At 46.8% G+C, this 20,319-nt stretch overlaps 1 protein-coding gene across 2 annotated transcripts in view; it reads right to left on the bottom strand.

The window, feature by feature from the left end:
- LOC109898966 (serine/threonine-protein kinase WNK4) overlaps positions 1-20,319 on the bottom strand; it is a 98,155-nt gene that overhangs the window by 45,822 nt on the left and 32,014 nt on the right. For both annotated transcript variants that reach the window (XM_031835225.1, XM_031835224.1), the window contains exons 3-5: positions 13,999-14,171; positions 13,474-13,694; positions 13,039-13,196 (exon numbers count right to left, since the gene is read on the bottom strand). In XM_031835225.1, coding sequence (XP_031691085.1) covers positions 13,039-13,196; positions 13,474-13,694; positions 13,999-14,171 — 552 coding nt within the window. The remainder of the gene's footprint in view (positions 1-13,038; positions 13,197-13,473; positions 13,695-13,998; positions 14,172-20,319) is intronic.

Below are 20,319 nucleotides of genomic sequence, written 5' to 3'. Positions count from 1 at the left end.
TATTGGACTCACCTGGACTCAATCACCTCTGTCATTACCTTCCCTATATCTGTCTGGTTCCCTGATCTGTTTCCTGCTTCTGCATTGATTGTCATATGTCCTTGTTTACCCGTGTTCTGAAGCTGTTCCTGTCCTGTTACCTGTCTGTTCCTCATTAAATGTTCAACTCCCCGTACCTGCTTCTTATCCCCGGCGTCAGTCCTTACACTCTGAGCGGTAAAACACCCCTGTCAGGGAGAAGTTTGCAATTTCAGCGAGTTACTTACTTCGAATCAAAAAATGTAAAACCAGGAACAGATATAGCACTTGGTTCACTCCAGACCTGACTGCCCTTGACCAACACAAAAACATCCTGTGGAGTACTGCATTAGCATCGAATAGCCCCCGCGATATGCAACTTTTCAGGGAAGTTAGGAACCAATATACACAGGCAGTTAGGAAAGCAAAGGCTAGCTTTTTCAAACAGAAATGTGCATCCTGAAGCACAAACTCCAAAAAGTTCTGGGACACTGTAAAGTCCATGGAGAATAAGAGCACCTCCTCCCAGGTCTCCACTGCACTGAGGCTAGGAAACACTGTCACCACCGATAAATCCACTATAATTGAACATTTCAACAAGCATTTTTCTACGGCTTTCCACCTGGCTACCCCTACCCCCATAGTCAACAGCCCCATAGCAACTTGCCCAATCCTCCCCATTTCTCCTTCACCCAAATCCAGATAGCAGATGTTCTGAAAGAGCTGCAAAATCTGGACCCCTACAAATCAGCCGGGCTAGATAATCTGGACCCTCTCTTTCTTTCAAAAATGATCAGCCGAAATTGTTGCAACCCCTATTACTAGCCTGTTCAACCCTTCTTTCGTACCGTCTGAGATCCCCAAAGATTGGAAAGCTGCCGCGGTCATCCCCCTTTTCAAAGGGGGAGACACTCTAGACCCAAACTGCTACAGACCTATATCTATCCTACCCTGCCTTTCTAAGGTCTTCGAAAGCCAAGTTAACAAACAGATCACCGACCATTTTGAATCCCACAGTACCTTCTCCGCTATGCAATATGTTTTCCGAGCTGGTCATGGGTGCACCTTAGCCACGCTCAAGGTCCTAAACGATATCGTAACCGCCATCGATAAGAGACAATACTGTGCAAATGTATTAATTGACCTGGCCTGACCGACTCTTTTCTCTGTATACATCAATGATGTCGCTCTTGCTGCTGGTGATTCTCTGATCAACCTCTATGCAGACAACACCATTCTGTATGCTTCTGGCCCTTCTTTGGAATCTTTGTTAACTAACCTCCAGACAAGCTTCAATGCCATACAACTCTCCTTCCGTGGCCTCCAACTGCTCTTAAATGCAAGTAAAACGAAATGCATGCTCTTCAACCGATCACTGGCCGCATCTGCCTGCCCGTCCAGCATCACTACTCTGGACGGTTCTGACTTAGAATACGTGGGTACAAATACCTGGGTGTCTGGTTAGACTGTAAACTCTCCTTCCAGACTCACATTAAGCATCTCCAATCCAAAATGAAATCTAGAATCGGCTTCCTACTTCGCAACAAAGCATCCTTCACTCATGCTGCCAAACATACCCTCGTAAAACTGACTATCGTACCGATCCTTGACTTCTGTCACGTTCTGACCATAGTTCTTTTGTGTTTTCCTTGTTTTAGTGTTGGTCAGGACGTGAGCTGGGTGGGCATTCTTTGTTTTGTGTGTCTAGGTGGTTTTTCTGTGTTCGGCCTAGTATGGTTCTCAATCAGAGGCAGGTGTCGTTAGTTGTCTCTGATTGAGAATCATACTTAGGTAGCCTGGGTTTCACTGTGTTTTTGTGGGTGATTGTTTCCTGTCTTTGTGTCTATGCACCAGATAGGACTGTTTTTCGGTTTTCACATTTGTTGTTTTGTAATTTGAAGTGTTCAGTTTGGGTTTATTATTAAATAAGATGAACACTCACCATGCTGCGCTTTGGTCCTCTCCTTCCCAGGAAGAAAGCCATTACAGAATCCCCCACCACAAAAGGACCAAGCGGCGTGGTAAGCAGCAGCAGCAGGAGAGGCAGCAGCAGCAACAGCAGGAGAGGCAGCAGCAGCAGCAGTGGGAGAGGCAGCACTATTTGGAAAAATGGACTTGGGAGATCCTAGACGGAAAAGGACCCTGGGCAGAGCCAGGGGAATATTGCCGCCCCAAAGCAGAGCTAGAGGCAGCGAAAGCAGGGAGGCGGCATTATGAGGAGCTAGCATGGCAGAGTGGCTGGAAGCCCGAGAGGCAGCCCCAAAAATGTATTGGGGGGAGGCACAGGGAGAGTGTGGCAGAATCAGGAGTTAGACCTGAGCCAACTCCCCCTGTTTACCGTAAGGAGCCATGGATGGAATCAGAGCAGTCGGCGAAGTTGAGGTGTGAGTCTGGGAATGTTGAGGAGGTATTGGACAGAGTATAGAGAGAGAGCTGTTGGTTTGGCGTAGTATGCACGGCATTCGTCCTGAGGAGCGTGTTAGCTGTCCGATGCCACCTGTGTCAGTTCCTCGTAATCAGCCTGAAACTTGTGTTGGAATTCCGGAGGATTTGATGCCGGCTATACACACCAGATCTCCAGTACACCTTCACAACCCGGTGTGTCCTGTTCCTTGCACTCACCCTGAGGTGCGTGTCCCCAGCCCAGTACCACCAGTGCCAGCACCCCGCACCAGGTTGTCTCTCCGTTCTTTGAATACAGGTGCTCCCGCCTGTCCAGCGCTGCTAGAGCCTTCATACTCTCCAGAGCTGCCGGAGTCTCCCCTCAGCCCAGAGGTGCCAGAGCCCCTCTGTCCAGCTTCTGCCAGAGCCTTCCTCCTCTCCAGCGCTGCCGGAGTCTCCCGCCTATCCGGCGCTGCCAGAGCTTCCGCCCCTCAGTCCAGAGGCGCCAGAGCCCCTCAGTCCAGAGGCGCCAGAGCCTCTCTGTCCAGTGCTGCCAGAGCCTTCCTCCTCTCCAGCGCTGCCGGAGTCTCCCGCCTGTCTTCCGCCCCTCAGTCCAGAGGCACCAGAGCCACTCAGTCCAGAGGCGCCAGAGCTCCTCTGTCCAGCGCTGCCAGAGCCTTCCTCCTCTCCAGCGCTGCCGGAGTCTCCAGTCTGCCTAGCGCCGCCTGAGCTGGCCGTCTGCCCAGCGCCGCCTGAGCTGCCCGTCTGCCCCGCGCCGCCTGAGCTGCCCGTCTGCCCCGCGCCGCCTGAGCTGCCGTCTGCCCAGCGCCACCTGAGCTGCCCGTCTGTCCAGAGCTGCTAGAGTCTCCCGTCTGTCCAGAGCTGCTAGAGTCTTCCGCCTGTCCAGAGCTGCTAGAGTCTTCAGTCTGTCAGGAGCCGTCAGAGCCGCCAGTCTGCAAGGAGCAGCCAGAGCCGTCAGTCTGCAAGGAGCCGCCAGAGCCGCCATTAAGCCAGGATCTGCCAGAGCCTCCAGTCAGCCAGAAGCTGCCAGAGCCGTCAACCAGCCTGAGCTACCTCTCAGTCCTGAGCTACCCCTCAGTCCTGAGCTACCCCTCAGTCATGAGCTACCTCACAGTCATGAGCTACCTCAGTCCCGAGCTGCCCCTCAGTCCGGAGCTGCCCCTCAGTATAGCGGGGCCCTTTGTTAGGGTTCCTAGGCCAAGGTTGGCAGGGGGGTCGCCACTCAAAGGACGCTAAGGAGGTGGAGAAAGACAATGATGGAGTGGGGTCCACGTAATTTGAAGTGTTCAGTTTGGGTTTATTATTAAATAAGATGAACACTCCCCACGCCGCACTTTGGTTCTCTCCTTCCCAGGAAGAAAGCCATTACAACTTCGGCGATGTCATTTACAAATTAGCCTCCAACACTCTACTCAGCAAATTGGATGCAGTCTATCACAGTGCCATCCGTTTTGTCACCAAAGCCCCATATACTACCCACCACTGCGACATGTATGCTCTCGTTGGCTGGCCCTTGCTTCATATTTGTCGTCAAACCAACTGGCTCCAGGTCATCTATAAGTCTTTGCTAGGTAAAGCCCTGCTTTATCTCAGCTCACTGAGATAAGGCTGAACTCTGAACTCTTTCCCGATGACCTACATACAGTGCCTTAAGAAAGTATTGACACCCCTTGACATTTTCCACATTTTGTTGTGTTACAAAGTGGGATTAAAATTAATTTCATTGTATTTTTCTAACGATCTACACAAAATAGTCTGTAATGTCAAAGTGGAAGACAAATTCTAACATTTATTCAAAACTTATGAAAACAAAACAATAATATATCTTGAGTCAATACATGTTAGAAACACCTTTGGCAGCGATTACAGATGTGACTCTTGTTGGGTAAGTCTCTTGTACAACATTCGCCCATTATTCTTTTTTTTTATTATTCAAGTTCTGTCAAGTTGGCTGTTGATCATTGCAAGAAACCATTTTCAAGTCTTGCTATAGATTTTCAAGTAGATTTAAGTCAAAACTGTAAGTAGACCTCTCAGGGACATTCAATGTCGTCTTGGTAAGCAACTCCTGTGGAGATTTGTCCTTGTGTTTTAGGTTATTGTCCTTCTGAAAGGTTAATTTGTCTCCCAGTACTTCATTCTATAGCTAGAGGACTCCTGATATCTCCAGCAGTGATAAATATCACTTTTGTCTTCTGTTGTTGTCTAATACTGTCTTGCTGCTAACTAGTGCTACCTGTCTTCCCAGTAGCCTACTTGGTGTGTGAACTGCTGACTGCTATTAACTTGCAGATGATTGTTAACACATCAACCAAGATTAAGGGGCAAGGCAATTTGTGACTGTTGTTGTTTTTGTAAACAGTGGCTGTGTATTAGAGGGGGAGTGGTTTATCCTCTCATAGGCAATCAGCAATAGGTACCAGGAGATGTGCTCTTCAACTTTGCAAGGCAATTAGCAATTAGTACTTTAGTCACCCCTGTTTTCTCAGCGGTGGCAATTGCGTTACAAAACTAAGACCGTCGCCGAAACAGAGACAGTTCTACAGAGTTGTTCTGTCGAGTTGTTCGAGGAAGGGAAGAGAGTAAGCTCCACACCACTCATTCACTTGAGTATTTTACATATTTATTTTCAGATCTCAGTTTGCTCTTTTGTAGCATTGTCAACTATGTGTGTGTTTTCTATACCTGTTCGCTTCTCTCTCTGTAGGCTTTACAGACACTTGGCAGGGGGTGGGGAGTGTATACCCTACGCGCACAACCCATGTGGAATTCCTGCTCCGTTGCAGCGTTTGGAACTGCCGATCTGCATTCAAGAACGCCAAATTCATCTCTGCCCATGCTGCCCTTCAGTCCCTTGACTTTTTGCCCTGACAGAGACATGGATCACCCCAGAAAACACTGCTGCTCTCTCCATCAGAATATGTTTTCTCATAGTCCAAGAACATTGGTCGTCGCGGTGATGGCACAGGGCTGTCACTTGTCCACTCAAGCTTAACATTGTTGTCATATATTGCCCACTAGGTTCTCTTAGAGTTTCTCAATGAGCTTGAACCTTGATAAGCTAATTTCCTGATAATGGCTCACCGCTATACGTACTTGACGACTTCACCCTCCCGATGCTTGCCTTCAATTAATTTCTTTCCAACTCTCTCTTTCCCCTCCTTGCCTCCCTTGACCTTACCCGTTCCCAGTCCCCTCCCACTCACAAGGCAGGCAATACGTGTGACCTCATCTTTACTCGAGGCTGTTTGCCTACTAATCTCACTGCAACCCCCTCCAGGTCTCTGATCACTACTTTGTTTGCTTTTCTGTCTCCCTTTCCTCCAACCCTAACCACTCAGATAGGCATGCACCATCACAATCTTGTCTCTCTCTCTCCCACTACTCTTTCCCTTCTGCTAAATCCTTCTCCCTCCTGTCTCCTGATTCTGCCTCTTCAACACTACTCTCCTCTCTTTTCACATCCTACGACTCCCACTGTCCCCTTTCTTCCCGGCCAGCTCGGCCCTCCCCTCCTGCTCCTTGGCTGAGTGACTCATTGCGAGCTTACAGAACAAGGCTGCTGGCAGCAGAGTGAAAATGGAGTAAAACTAAACTTCTGAAGGACCTATCATCTTTCCACTCCCTCCTCTCTACCTTCTCTTCCTCTGTATCTACTGCAAAAGCCACTTTCTATGACTCACTACCTTTCAAGCTTCTGACTCTAATCCTAGGAAACTCTTTTCCACCTTCTCCTCCCTCCTAAATCCTCCACCCCCTCTCTCGTCCCTCGCTCTGGAAGACTTTGTTAACCACTTTGAAAAGAAGGTTGAGGACTTCCACTCCTCATTCACTCAGCCTATTGAGTCCACTGGTCCCACTCACACAGAACTACCCTATAACTTGACCACATTTTCCCCTCTCTCTCCAGATGAAATCGTGCGACTAGTGAGGTCTGGCCGCCCGACAACCTTCCCGCTTGACCCCATTCCCTCCTCCCTTCTCCAGACCATCTCTGGAGACCTTTTCCATTCCTCACTTCCCTCATCACATCCTGACCACTGGCTGCACCCCCCCCCCTGACTTCAAAATGGCCCGAATCACTCCTCTCCTCAAGAAACCAACTCTCTACTCCTCTTACATCAAACTAAAGACCAGTATCCCCTCTTTATTTTCTTTCCAAAACACTTGAGCGTGCTGTCTCTGACAAACTCTATCACTATCTCTCACAGAACTTTCTTCTTGACCCTAAGAGGTTATGTGCTGTTCATGTATTCTCACTACTGGTGTCCCCCAGGGCTCAGTTCTTGGCCCTCTCCTCTACTGTAAATCCACAAAGTCACTCAGCTCCGTCATATCCTTACATGGTCTCTCTTATCATTGCTTTGCAGATGACACTCAACTACTCCAGGTTGACAACTCCAGTGTCCCCCTCCCAAAGTGCAAAGAACCTTTACGTGACCCTGGACAACACCCTGTCATTCTCTGCAAACATCAAAGCAGTGACTCGCTCCTGCAGGTTTATGCTCTACAACATCCGTAGAGTACGACCCTACCTCACACAGGAAGCTGTGTTGGTCCTAATCCATCTTCCTTCTGGACTACTTCAACCCACTGTTAGCTGGCCTCCCCGCTTTTGGCATCAAACCCCTAAAACTTATCCAGAATGCTTCAGCCCACCTGGTGTTCAGACTTCCCAAGTTCTCCCATGTCACCCCACTCCTCCGCACACAATCCACTGGCTTCCAGTCGAAGCTCGCATCCACTACAAGCCACCTCTGGTCTCTTGGCCCTCCCACCCCTAAGGGAGGGCAGCTCCCGCTCAGCACTGTCCAAGATTTTCTCTGTCCTGGCACCCCAATGGTGGAAGCAGCTTCCCCCAGAAGCTAGGACAGCAGAGTCCATGTCTATCTTTTTCTGAAAACATCTGAAACCCTACCTCTTCAGAGTATATTCAATAATCCCAGTAAAAAAAAATACTTACTGTGATATGTGGTTGTCCAACCTAGCTATCTTAAAACGAATGCACTAACGGTAGGTCGCTCTGGAAAGAGCATCTGGTAAATTACTCTAATGTTGGAAAGAAGACTGAACCCGGTTTTTCATTGGGATTTTGCCTGTGCTTAGCTGTATTCCATTTCTTATCATAAACTCCCTAGTCCTTGCCGATGACAAGCATACCCATAACATGGTGCAGTTACCACCATGCTTGAAAATATGAAGAGTGGTACTCAGTGATGTGTTGGATTTGCCCCAAACAAAACACTTTGTATTCAGGACAAAGAGTTCATTTTTTGCAGTGCCTTAAACAGGATGCATGTTTTGGAATATGTTTATTCTGTACAGGCTTCCTTCTTTTTACTAGCCTTAATGACAGTTTGTGGAGTAACTACAATGTTGCTGATCCATCCTCAGTTTTTTCAAATCACAACCATTGAGCTCTAACTGTTTTAAAGCTTAATAAATAGCTTCACCATGCTCACGTCTACCAATCAGTGCCCTTCTTTATGAGGCATTGAAAAACATCCCTGGTCTTTGTGGTTTAATCTGTGCTTGAAATTCACTACTCGATTGACAGACATTATAATTATCTGTATGTGTGGGGTACAGAGATGGGGTAGTCATCTCTGAAAAAATCCTGTTAAACACTATTATTGAACACAGAATGCAACTTGTTATGTGATTTGTTAAGCACATGTTTACTCCTGAACGTATTTAGGCATCCCTTAACAAAGGGGTTGAATACTTGACTCAAGACATTACAGCTTTTCATGTCCTATTTATTTTAAATATTTTATTATTATGTATAGATCAGTGACACAACATCTGAATTTAATCCATTTTAAATTCAGGCTGTAACAGAACAAAATGTAGAAAAAGTAAAGGGGTGTGACTGCTTTCTAAAGGCACCATTAGCTGCATCTCTCTGGTAGAAGGGAGAGGACTTTAAGTACTATGATATGTTTCATCTGCTATTCAATTACTGATAATATGTTGGAATCAGAGTCAGTTAGAAATGTCTTGATTATGAGCTGCTCTGAAAAGGTAATCTCTCTCACCATGGTAACCAGCACCATGTAATCTGTCTCCCGGGTAACCAAAATCAAATCAAATCAAATCAAATTGTATTTGTCACATACACATGGTTAGCAGATGTTAATGCGAGTGTAGTGAAATGCTTGTGCTTCTAGTTCCGACAATGCAGTAATAACCAACAAGTAATCTAACTAACAATTCCAAAACTACTGTCTTATACACACAAGTGTAGGGTGATAAAGAATATGTACATAAAGATATATGAATGAGTGATGGTACAGAGCGGCATAGGCAAGATACAGTAGATGGTATCGAGTACAGTATATACATATGAGATGAGTATGTAAACAAAGTGGCTAGTGATATATGTATTACATAAAGATGCAGTAGATGATATAGAGTACAGTATATACGTATACATATGAGATGAATAATGTATGGTATGTAAACATTATATTAGGTAGCATTGTTTAATGTGGCTAGTGATATATTTTACATCATTTCCCATCAATTCCCATTATTAAAGTGGCTGGAGTTGAGTCAGTGTGTTGGCAGCAGCCACTCAATGTTAGCGGTGGCTGTTTAACAGTCTGATGGCCTTGAGATAGAAGCTGTTTTTCAGTCTCTCGGTCCCAGCTTTGATGCACCTGTACTGACCTCGCCTTCTGGATGATAGCGGGGTGAACAGGCAGTGGCTCGGGTGGTTGTTGTCCTTGATGATCTTTATGGCCTTCCTGTAACATCGGGTGGTGTAGGTGTCCTGGAGGGCAGGTAGTTTGCCCCCGGTGATGCGTTGTGCACACCTCACTACCCTCTGGAGAGCCTTACGGTCGTGGGCGGAGCAGTTGCCGTACCAGGCAGTGATACAGCCCGCCAGGATGCTCTCGATTGTGCATCTGTAGAAGTTTGTGAGTGCTTTTGGTGACAAGCCGAATTTCTTCAGCCTCCTGAGGTTGAAGAGGCGATGCTGCGCCTTCTTCACGATGCTATCTGTGTGGGTGGACCAATTCAGTTTGTCTGTGATGTGTATGCCGAGGAACTTAAAACTTGCTACCCTCTCCACTACTGTTCCATCGATGTGGATAGGGGGGTGTTCCCTCTGCTGTTTCCTGAAGTCCACGATCATCTCCTTTGTTTTGTTGACGTTGAGTGTGAGGTTGTTTTCCTGACACCACACTCCGAGGGCCCTCACCTCCTCCCTGTAGGCCGTCTTGTCGTTGTTGGTAATCAAGCCTACCACTGTTGTGTCGTCCGCAAACTTGATGATTGAGTTAGAGGCGTGCGTGGCCACGCAGTCATGGGTGAACAGGGAGTACAGGAGAGGGCTCAGAACGCACCCTTGTGGGGCCCCAGTGTTGAGGATCAGCGGGGTGGAGATGTTGTTGCCTACCCTCACCACCTGGGGGCGGCCCGTCAGGAAGTCCAGTACCCAGTTGCACAGGGCGGGGTCAAGACCCAGGGTCTCGAGCTTGATGACGAGCTTGGAGGGTACTATGGTGTTAAATGCCGAGCTGTAGTCGATGAACAGCATTCTCACATAGGTATTCCTCTTGTCCAGATGGGTTAGGGCAGTGTGCAGTGTAGTTGAGATTGCATCGTCTGTGGACCTATTTGGGCGTTAAGCAAATTGGAGTGGGTCTAGGGTGTCAGGTAGGGTGGAGGTGATATGGTCCTTGACTAGTCTCTCAAAGAACTTCATGATGACGGAAGTGAGTGCTACGGGGCGGTATTCGTTTAGCTCAGTTACCTTAGCTTTCTTGGGAACAGGAACAATGGTGGCCCTCTTGAAGCATGTGGGAACAGCAGACTGCGATAGGGATTGATTGAATATGTCCGTAAACACACCAGCCAGCTGGTCTGCGCATGCTCTGAGGGCGCGGCTGGGGATGCCGTCTGGGCCTGCAGCCCTGCGAGGGTTGACACGTTTAAGTGTTTTACTCACCTCGGCTGCAGTGAAGGAGAGGCCGCATGTTTTGGTTGCAGGCCGTGTCAGTGGCACTGTATTGTCCTCAAAGCGGGCAAAAAAGTTATTTAGTCTGCCTGGGAGCAAGACATCCTGGTCCGTGACGGGGCTGGTTTTCTTTTTGTAATCCGTGATTGACTGTAGACCCTGCCACATACCTCTTGTGTCTGAGCCGTTGAATTGAGATTCTACTTTGTCTCTATACTGACGCTTAGCTTGTTTTATTGCATTGCGGAGGGAATAGCTACACTGTTTGTATTCGGTCATGTTTCCGGTCACCTTGCCCTGATTAAAAGCAGTGGTTCGCGCTTTCAGTTTCACGCGAATGCTGCCATCAATCCACGGTTTCTGGTTTGGGAATGTTTTAATCGTTGCTATGGGAACGACATCTTCAACGCACGTTCTAATGAACTCGCACACCGAATCAGCGTATTCGTCAATGTTGTTGTCTGACGCAATACGAAACATATCCCAGTCCACGTGATGGAAGCAGTCTTGGAGTGTGGAATCAGATTGGTCGGACCAGCGTTGGACAGACCTCAGCGTGGGAGCTTCTTGTTTTAGTTTCTGTCTGTAGGCAGGGATCAACAAAATGGAGTCGTGGTCAGCTTTTCCGAAAGGAGGGCGGGGCAGGGCCTTATATGCGTCGCGGAAGTTAGAGTAGCAATGTTCCAAGGTTTTGCCAGCCCTGGTTGCGCAATCGATATGCTGATACAATTTAGGGAGTCTTGTTTTCAGGTTAGCCTTGTTAAAATCCCCAGCTACAATGAATGCAGCCTCAGGATGTGTGGATTCCAGTTTGCAAAGAGTCAAATAAAGTTCATTCAGGGCCATCGATGTGTCTGCTTGGGGGGGGAATATATACGGCTGTGATTATAATCGAAGAGAATTCCCTTGGTAGATAATGCGGTCGACATTTGATTGTGAGGAATTCTAAATCAGGTGAACAGAAGGACTTGAGTTCCTGTATATTGTTGTGGCCACACCACGTCTCGTTAGCCATAAGGCATACGCCCCCGCCCCTCTTCTTACCAGAAAGATGTTTGTTTCTGTCGGCGCGATGCGTGGAGAAACCAGATGGCTGCACCGACTCCGATAGCGTCTCTCCAGTGAGCCATGTTTCCGTGAAGCAAAGAACGTTACAGTCTCTGATGTCCCTCTGGAATGCTACCCTTGCTCGGATTTCATCAACCTTGTTGTCAAGAGACTGGACATTGGCGAGAAGTATACTGGGGAGTGGTGCACGATGTGCCCGTCTCCGGAGTCTGACCAGAAGACCGCTTCGTTTCCCTCTTTTACGAAGTCGTTTTTTTAGGTCGCCGGCTGGGATCCATTCCGTTGTCCTGGGTGAAAGGCAGAACGCAGGATCCGCTTCGCAAAAGTCATATTCTTGGTCGTACTGATGGTGAGTTGACGCTGCTCTTATATTCAGTAGTTCTTCTCGACTGTATGTAATGAAACCTAAGATGACCTGGGGTACTAATGTAAGAAATAACACGTAAAAAAACGAATAACTGCATAATTTCCTAGGAACGCGAAGCGAGGCGGCCATCTCTGTCAGCGCCTTATTACATGCACCATGTCATCTGTCTCCCTGGTAACCAGCACCATGTCATCTGTCTTGCTGGTGACCAGCACCATGTCATCTGTCTCCCTGGTAACCAGCACCATGTCATCTGTCTCCCTGGTAACCAGCACCATGTCATCTGTCTCCCTGGTAACAAGCACCATGTCATCTGTCTCCCTGGTAACTAGCACCATGTCATCATGGTCTGTAGGAAATGGAATCTTCTAATAAAGCTCATGTTGAGTGTGAGCATCCAGTCAGATCTTTGGAAAGGTAGAAGCGTAGAACGAGCTCAGAATCACTGAGTTAAATATCAGATATTATGAGTCAAAATTGCAGATGAGAATAGAGATGGTGGTAAGGCTACAACATGATAGTGCACACAACTTTAAATTAATAAAGCATTTTAAAAATGGTGCTTTCATAAATTGGTGTATGAGGAGAAGTATGATGCAGCTGTGGCCTTAGGGGTATGTATCCTGGAGATGGCCTCCTCAGTTCCATCTGGAGAGTGGAGTCTAACATCAAGACTTCTTCCAGGGTTAGTGACATCCAGAATCCTTGGGACGTCCTTACCTTAACCCCAACCCTTTCCTAACCTTTACCTTAACTTTTAAATATCAACTTCAATGGGGTGACGTCAAAGTTGGGACATCCCAAGGAAACCCGTGTAGACTTTTCCCTTTCTCCAGACATCTAGGACATTCATATAGTTATTTTATCTCTTTCATGGTGCAAGAGGAAGAGAGTGAACAGGTGTGCACAATTATGTTATTGACTAGCCCTGCATGGAGAGAGGAGAGTCCCAGTCTATGTAGGACCATGGTCCTGTGTTGCAGGATTGTAGAGCATGGCATTTGCAACACCAGGATTTTGAGTTTGAGTCCCACTGGGGCCACCCATACCAAAATGTAGACTCTTAGGAAAAAAAGGATTGGTTCTACCTGGAACCAAAAAGGGTTCTCCTATGGGGACACCTGAAGAACCCTTTTGGAATCCTTTTTCGGAGAGTATATGCGAAAGTCGCTTTGGATAAAAGGGTCTGCCTAATGGAATATATATTTACACTCACACTGGTGACTTTGCGGTAGATCTGGGCTGCGTTCTGACACTCGGAGTAGGGGTACTCTGAAGTGGCCATCTCCAGGATACACATCCCAAAGGCATAGACATCCACAGCTTCATCATACTTCTCCTCGTACATCTCTGGAGCCATGAACTCTGGGGTACCTGGAGGAGAGGAGAGAGACAAGTCAACACCAGTCACAAGAAGACACACACACGCACACACACACAGATGTACACACACACACACACATCTTCTCTAGGAAAGATACATTTGATTGCACAGGACATGCCTCATAGGGTTGTAATCTGTGGCACAGTGATCTAATAATGATTATATAGTTAGAGCACTCAAAGGCCCTAAACTAGAAAAACCCAAAACATGAAATTAATCCATAAAAATAGATGACTGCAGTTAGTTAATAAACTCTTATACACTCACCAATGACACTTTTAGCAAAGGAGGCACTTTTGAGTGTGGCCAGGCCCAGGTCTCCTATCTTGACGGAGCCGGTGGGGCCGGTGATGAAGATGTTGTCACACTTGAGGTCCCTGTGGATAATGGGAGGGGTGCGGGTATGGAGGAAGTGGAGCCCCTTCAGGATCTGCCGACTCCAACGCTGCAGCAGTTTCAGCTTCATCTCCTTGAACCTCTTCAGGTACCTGCAGTAAACACATGTTATCAGGATGCATTACCAAAAGAGTACACAGCCAGACCAGTACATTCCAAACCAGAGAGGACTGTCAGAAGTTCAGATAGAAAACTATTTTTATCCATCCTTGTTTTCTATCAAGATTCTATAATCACGATAAAATATAGAAAATAATATAGAAAATATTGAAATGGTATGAATTTGTTAGGAGGAATTTGTAGAGGACATAAAACAAACGGGACAAAACAGGCACAACAGTCTCCTCTACTACAACGATGATTGAGGCCAGGTTGGGGCAGGAAAGACAAACTCACGTTTTGAGGGTGCCTGATGTCATGAGCTCGGTGACCAGCAGGATGCACTTGAGGCCCTTGGAGTTGTCCTTCCAGGAGTCATAGAAGCGGACGATGTTAGGGTGCTGCAGACCCTTCAGCATCTCCACCTCCTCGCTGAACCTCTGCCGCTCTAACTTGGTCAGCTTACGCGTCTGCACGGAGCACAACATAGATATATTCTAGAATTATTACATACGACACAGTCAGAACCATCCTAGAATTCCATTTCTATGGGCAGAGCATATTGCCAGGGAACATCCCCCCCACCCCTCAGGCCTGATTTTATGACTATTGTTTATTATCACACAATACAGAATGAATAAGCTTATCAAGATGTGTGAAAAATATGAAAATGTGTGTGTCCTACAGGGAGAGAACAGACAGAACCACTGACGGAGATATTTTACTGTACTCATTTGTTTTTTTGTGTGAATAATCACAGGTTGGTTGTCCATCTTGTCACAGCCTAATCACAGTGGGTAGGTGGGTCACAGTATAATCACAGGTTGGTTGTCCATCTTGTCACAGCCTAATCACAGTGGGTAGGTGGGTCACAGTATAATCACAGGTTGGTTGTCCATCTTGTCACAGCCTAATCACAGTGGGTAGGTGGGTCACAGTATAATCACAGGTTGGTTGTCCATCTTGTCACAGCCTAATCACAGTGGGTAGGTGGGTCACAGTATAATCACAGGTTGGTTGTCCATCTTGTCACAGCCTAATCACAGTGGGTAGGTGGGTCACAGTATAATCACAGGTTGGTTGTCCATCTTGTCACAGCCTAATCACAGTGGGTAGGTGGGTCACAGTATAATCACAGGTTGGTTGTCCATCTTGTCACAGCCTAATCACAGTGGGTAGGTGGGTCACAGTATAATCACAGGTTGGTTGTCCATCTTGTCACAGCCTAATCACAGTGGGTAGGTGGGTCACAGTATAATCACAGGTTGGTTGTCCATCTTGTCACAGCCTAATCACAGTGGGTAGGTGGGTCACAGTATAATCACAGGTTGGTTGTCCATCTTGTCACAGCCTAATCACAGTGGGCAGGTGGGTCACAGTATAATCACAGGTTGGTTGTCCATCTTGTCACAGCCTAATCACAGTGGGTAGGTGGGTCACAGTATAATCACAGGTTGGTTGTCCATCTTGTCACAGCCTAATCACAGTGGGTAGGTGGGTCACAGTATAATCACAGGTTGGTTGTCCATCTTGTCACAGCCTAATCACAGTGGGTAGGTGGGTCACAGTATAATCACAGGTTGGTTGTCCATCTTGTCACAGCCTAATCACAGTGGGTAGGTGGGTCACAGCCTAATCACAGTGGGTAGGTGGGTCACAGTATAATCACAGTGGGTAGGTGGGTCACAGTATAATCACAGTGGGTAGGTGGGTCACAGTATAATCACAGTGGGTAGGTGGGTCACAGTATAATCACAGTGGGTAGGTGGGTCACAGTATAATCACAGGTTGGTTGTCCATCTTGTCACAGCCTAATCACAGTGGGTAGGTGGGTCACAGTATAATCACAGTGGGTAGGTGGGTCACAGTATAATCACAGGTTGGTTGTCCATCTTGTCACAGCCTAATCACAGTGGGTAGGTGGGTCACAGTATAATCACAGTGGATAGGTGGGTCACAGTATAATCACAGGTTGGTTGTCCATCTTGTCACAGCCTAATCACAGTGGGTAGGTGGGTCACAGTATAATCACAGTGGGTAGGTGGGTCACAGCCTAATCACAGTGGGTAGGTGGGTCACAGTATAATCACAGGTTGGTTGTCCATCTTGTCACAGCCTAATCACAGTGGGTAGGTGGGTCACAGTATAATCACAGTGGGTAGGTGGGTCACAGTATAATCACAGTGGGTAGGTGGGTCACAGTATAATCACAGTGGGTAGGTGGGTCACAGCCTAATCACAGTGGGTAGGTGGGTCACAGTATAATCACAGGTTGGTTGTCCATCTTGTCACAGCCTAATCACAGTGGGTAGGTGGGTCACAGTATAATCACAGTGGGTAGGTGGGTCACAGTATAATCACAGTGGGTAGGTGGGTCACAGTATAATCACAGTGGGTAGGTGGGTCACAGTATAATCACAGTGGGTAGGTGGGTCACAGTATAATCACAGGTTGGTTGTCCATCTTGTCACAGCCTAATCACAGTGGGTAGGTGGGTCACAGTATAATCACAGGTTGGTTGTCCATCTTGTCACAGCCTAATCACAGTGGGTAGGTGGGTCACAGTATAATCACAGGTTGGTTGTCCATCTTGTCACAGCCTAATCACAGTGGGTAGGTGGGTCACAGCCTAATCACAGTGGGTAGGTGGGTCACAGCCTAATCACAGTGGGTAGGTGGGTCACAGCCTAATCACAGTGGGTAGGTGGGTCACAGTATAATCACAGTGGGTAGGTGGGTCACAGCCTAATCACAGTGGGTAGGTGGGTCACAGTATAATCACAGGTTGGTTGTCCATCTTGAGAACCACATTCCAGTGTTACATAATCATATTTTTCTTAAAACTTGAACAGTGACTTCTAGACATTTGGAGAGGAGGTTTCCGATAGCTGTGATAAATGTAACCAAATGTGTTACAGAGCCTCTTTGGAGGCTAGCAGAAAATGTTATGCTTACTCTTGTTTTAGTTCAGGAATGCCTGAATAAGACATTGGCTACATTGGCTATACATTGGGTAGGTGGGTCACAGTATAATCACAGTGGGTAGCTGGGTCACAGTATAATCACAGTGGGTAGGTGGGTCACAGAATAATCACAGTGGGTAGCTGGGTCACAGTATAATCACAGTGGGTAGGTGGGTCACAGTATAATCACAGTGGGTAGGTGGGTCACAGTATAATCACAGTGGGTAGGTGGGTCACAGAATAATCACAGTGGGTAGGTGGGTCACAGTATAATCACAGTGGGTAGGAGGGTCACAGTATAATCACAGTGGGTAGGTGGGTCACAGTATAATCACAGTGGGTAGGTGGGTCACAGTATAATCACAGTGGGTAGGTGGGTCACAGAATAATCACAGTGGGTAGGTGGGTCACAGTATAATCACAGTGGGTAGGTGGGTCACAGTATAATCACAGTGGGTAGGTGGGTCACAGTATAATCACAGTGGGTAGGTGGGTGAACAAATCCATTTTTGTGCAGAGGGAGGTATGAATGGCTTGATTCAGTCTCTGGTCTCTGAGTAAAGCTGCCAGGAGGCTACAGTGGGTGCCTAGCTGGCGGACAACTCTGGAGAGACCTCTAGACTTCTATAACCATGAATCCTGCATTCAGGCGGTTCTGGGAAAAACTTGGAGGGTATGTTTATGTTTACAATTACCTGACCACTATACCTTCCTCCCCTTTAGAGAAGGGGGAGACGCTCACATTACCCGGCCCTGCACTCGATTCCCTTTATAGTGCACTAGTTTTGGTAATTCCCTGGTCAAATATAGTGCACTAGGGAATAGGGTACCATTTGGGACTTCAAGCCCTATCAAGCATGGGAGGGCCTGTCTCAGGATCTGGACTATCTCAGAGAGCAAGGTACATGAGGGGAGCCCCAACGTCCATCAACTGCCAAACACTAATTAAATAAGAATTAAATAACTTTTGACCAAGGAGTTTGTATGTATACTGTATGTGGAGAATTAGTGTAACAGAGACAGGAGTATGATGTAACTACAGGCGATACATTCTAGGATGTATGTTAAGATTACAGTATTGATGGGAGACTGAGCTTCAGTGTCCTTGAAGGTAAACTCTGAGTAAACATCTAACAATCTAAAAAAGATCCCTCTCTGATCTGATTGGGTGCTTCCACTGCCTCTGTTTTCTGACTGACGACCTGACTCACGGTCTGATTGACAACCTGACTGACCTGTTTAACTTGAAGGTCCTCTACAGTACAGCTCAATGTGGTGTGTACGTGCATTTAGCCTCATGGTCAACCAGCCTGCCCTGGAAACCTTGACAGCTCCCTAAACCATCGAGTTTACGAGAGAGCTCACTCACTGTACCACATGACAAGCACAACACACTCAAATACAGAATAAGGAGATTTTGGCAACTTCAGAAACGTTCCTGGAATAGCCAATGTCTTATTCAGGCATTCCTGAACTAAAACAAGAGTAAGCATAACAGTTTCTGCTAGCCTCCAAAGAGGCTCTGTAACATGTGTCTGATTAGGGACTGATTATTATTATTATTATGTTGACTCATCCAAAACCTGTTTCCTGTATCGGAATTCGTCCTCCTCTGACGAGGAGTATGAGAGATCGGACCAAAACGCAGCGTTGTAAGTGTCCATAATATACTTTTATGAAATATAACTAGACACAGAAATCAAAAGGAACAAGATAAATAAATGAAAACCGACACAGTCCAGTGTGGAACAAACACTGACACGGAAAAATAATCACCCACAAAACACAGGTGGGAAAGGCTACCTAAGTATGATTCTCAATCAGAGACAACGAACGACACCTGCCTCTGATTGGGAACCATACTAGGCCAAACACATAGAAAATAATAACCTAGACAAAAGAACATAGACAATCCACCCTAACTCACGCCCTGACCAACCGAACACAAAGACATAAAAAAAAAAGAAATGAAGGTCAGAACGTGACATTTCCAATAAGACCTATTGTTCAATTTTGGATTGCATCTGCTTTCCAGATGACATAAATATCACTAAATGGTTGAATTTAACGCTGATATAACACAAGTGACAGACTTAACTTGGTCTGAACATAAAGAGAAACCAACAATAAGTGCTCACACATGAAAGCTGCCAGAGGGTATTGTATTACATCCACTATGACAGGCTCATTGTCCACCCTCCCTCCCAAAAGCCTGGAAGGGGTGAGAGAGCAAAGCCTATGGGTTCATAGTGCCAACCTCGCAGCACACACACACTTACACACACCAACTGATTAATGGACTGCTGAATATTTTTTTTAAATGATCTTGTTTTGTTTGCTATTTTCCATATTATGTCTATCTCTGATAATCTACCCAGGAAAGGGCTGAAAATAGCCCATTTTAATATTCTGTATGTAGCCTTAGAAATTAGTTTCATGAAATCAATAACTTGCTAACATCAGATAACATTAATATATAATATATAGCTATTTCTGAGACTCACTAAGATAATTAATTTGATGATACAGCAGTAGCAACACAAGGATATAACATCAATAGGAGAAACAGGAATAGTTATGGGGGGGCTATTCAGAGCCATATCCCTGTACTGCTTAAAGAAGATATGAAGTGTTATTCAGGTGTCGTGGTTGCAGGTTCTCCTGGCACATCTAAAGGCTTTTCCTTTTGGATCTTGCTATAGGCCAACAAGTGCTAACAGTCAGAATCTAATATGTGTGAAATGCTTGATAGTGTATGTGATGTAAACACAGAGGTCTACTTTCGTGGGGACCTGAATATTGACTGGTTTTCATCAAGCTGTCCGCTCGAGAGGAAGCTTCTCACTGTAACCAGTGCCTGTAATCTGGTTCAGGTTATTAATCAACCTATCAGGGTGTTTACAAACACTACAGGAACAAGATCATCCACATGTATTGATCACATTTTTACTAATTGTAACATTTACGCTGGGAGTCAGGAAGCAAGTTCAGGGAGTGACTTTTAATAATAAATAAAACAAGTACAAAACAGGAAACACAAGTAGCGTACAGACATGAAACAACAGAACAGAAACAATAACGCCTAGAGAAAGAACCAAAGGGAGTGACATATATAGGGAAGGTACTCAGGAAGGTGAAGGTGTCCAGGTGAGTCTGATGAGGCGCTGATGCGAGGAACGATGGTGACAGGTGTGCGTAATAATGAGCAGCCTGATGACCTCGAGTGCCGGAGGGGGAGTACCCCTTCCCTGGCGAGCGGCTCCACCCGCAGGATGCCGGCCAGAAGGACCATCCCGGGGACCAGGAGCAGGCCGATCACTTCTCCTGAGGAGTGGGAACCTGATGAACCGGTTGAAGCGCGGGGGCCTGACAAGCCGGCTGAAGAGCAGGGGCCTGGCGAGCCGGCTGAGGCGCCGGGGAGCCTGACGAGCCGGCTGAGGTACGGAGAGCCTGATGAACCAGCTGAGGCATTGGGAGCCTGATGAACCGGCTGAGGCATGGGAGCCTGACGAGCTAGCTGAGGTGTCCTCAGTAGACACGGCAACGGACACTTTACAGGGCAACCGGGTGTTGTAAACCTGACGACCTGGCTGAGACATTGTGTTACATCTGCTCCTGCCACGCCCTCTACTTCTCATCCTGTGTCTCCCTAACC

This window comes from Oncorhynchus kisutch, linkage group LG11, assembly GCF_002021735.2.
Source record: "Oncorhynchus kisutch isolate 150728-3 linkage group LG11, Okis_V2, whole genome shotgun sequence".
NCBI lineage: Eukaryota > Metazoa > Chordata > Actinopteri > Salmoniformes > Salmonidae > Oncorhynchus > Oncorhynchus kisutch.
Note: the sequence above shows the minus strand (reverse complement) of the source record. Positions and strands in the feature narration are given on the sequence as shown.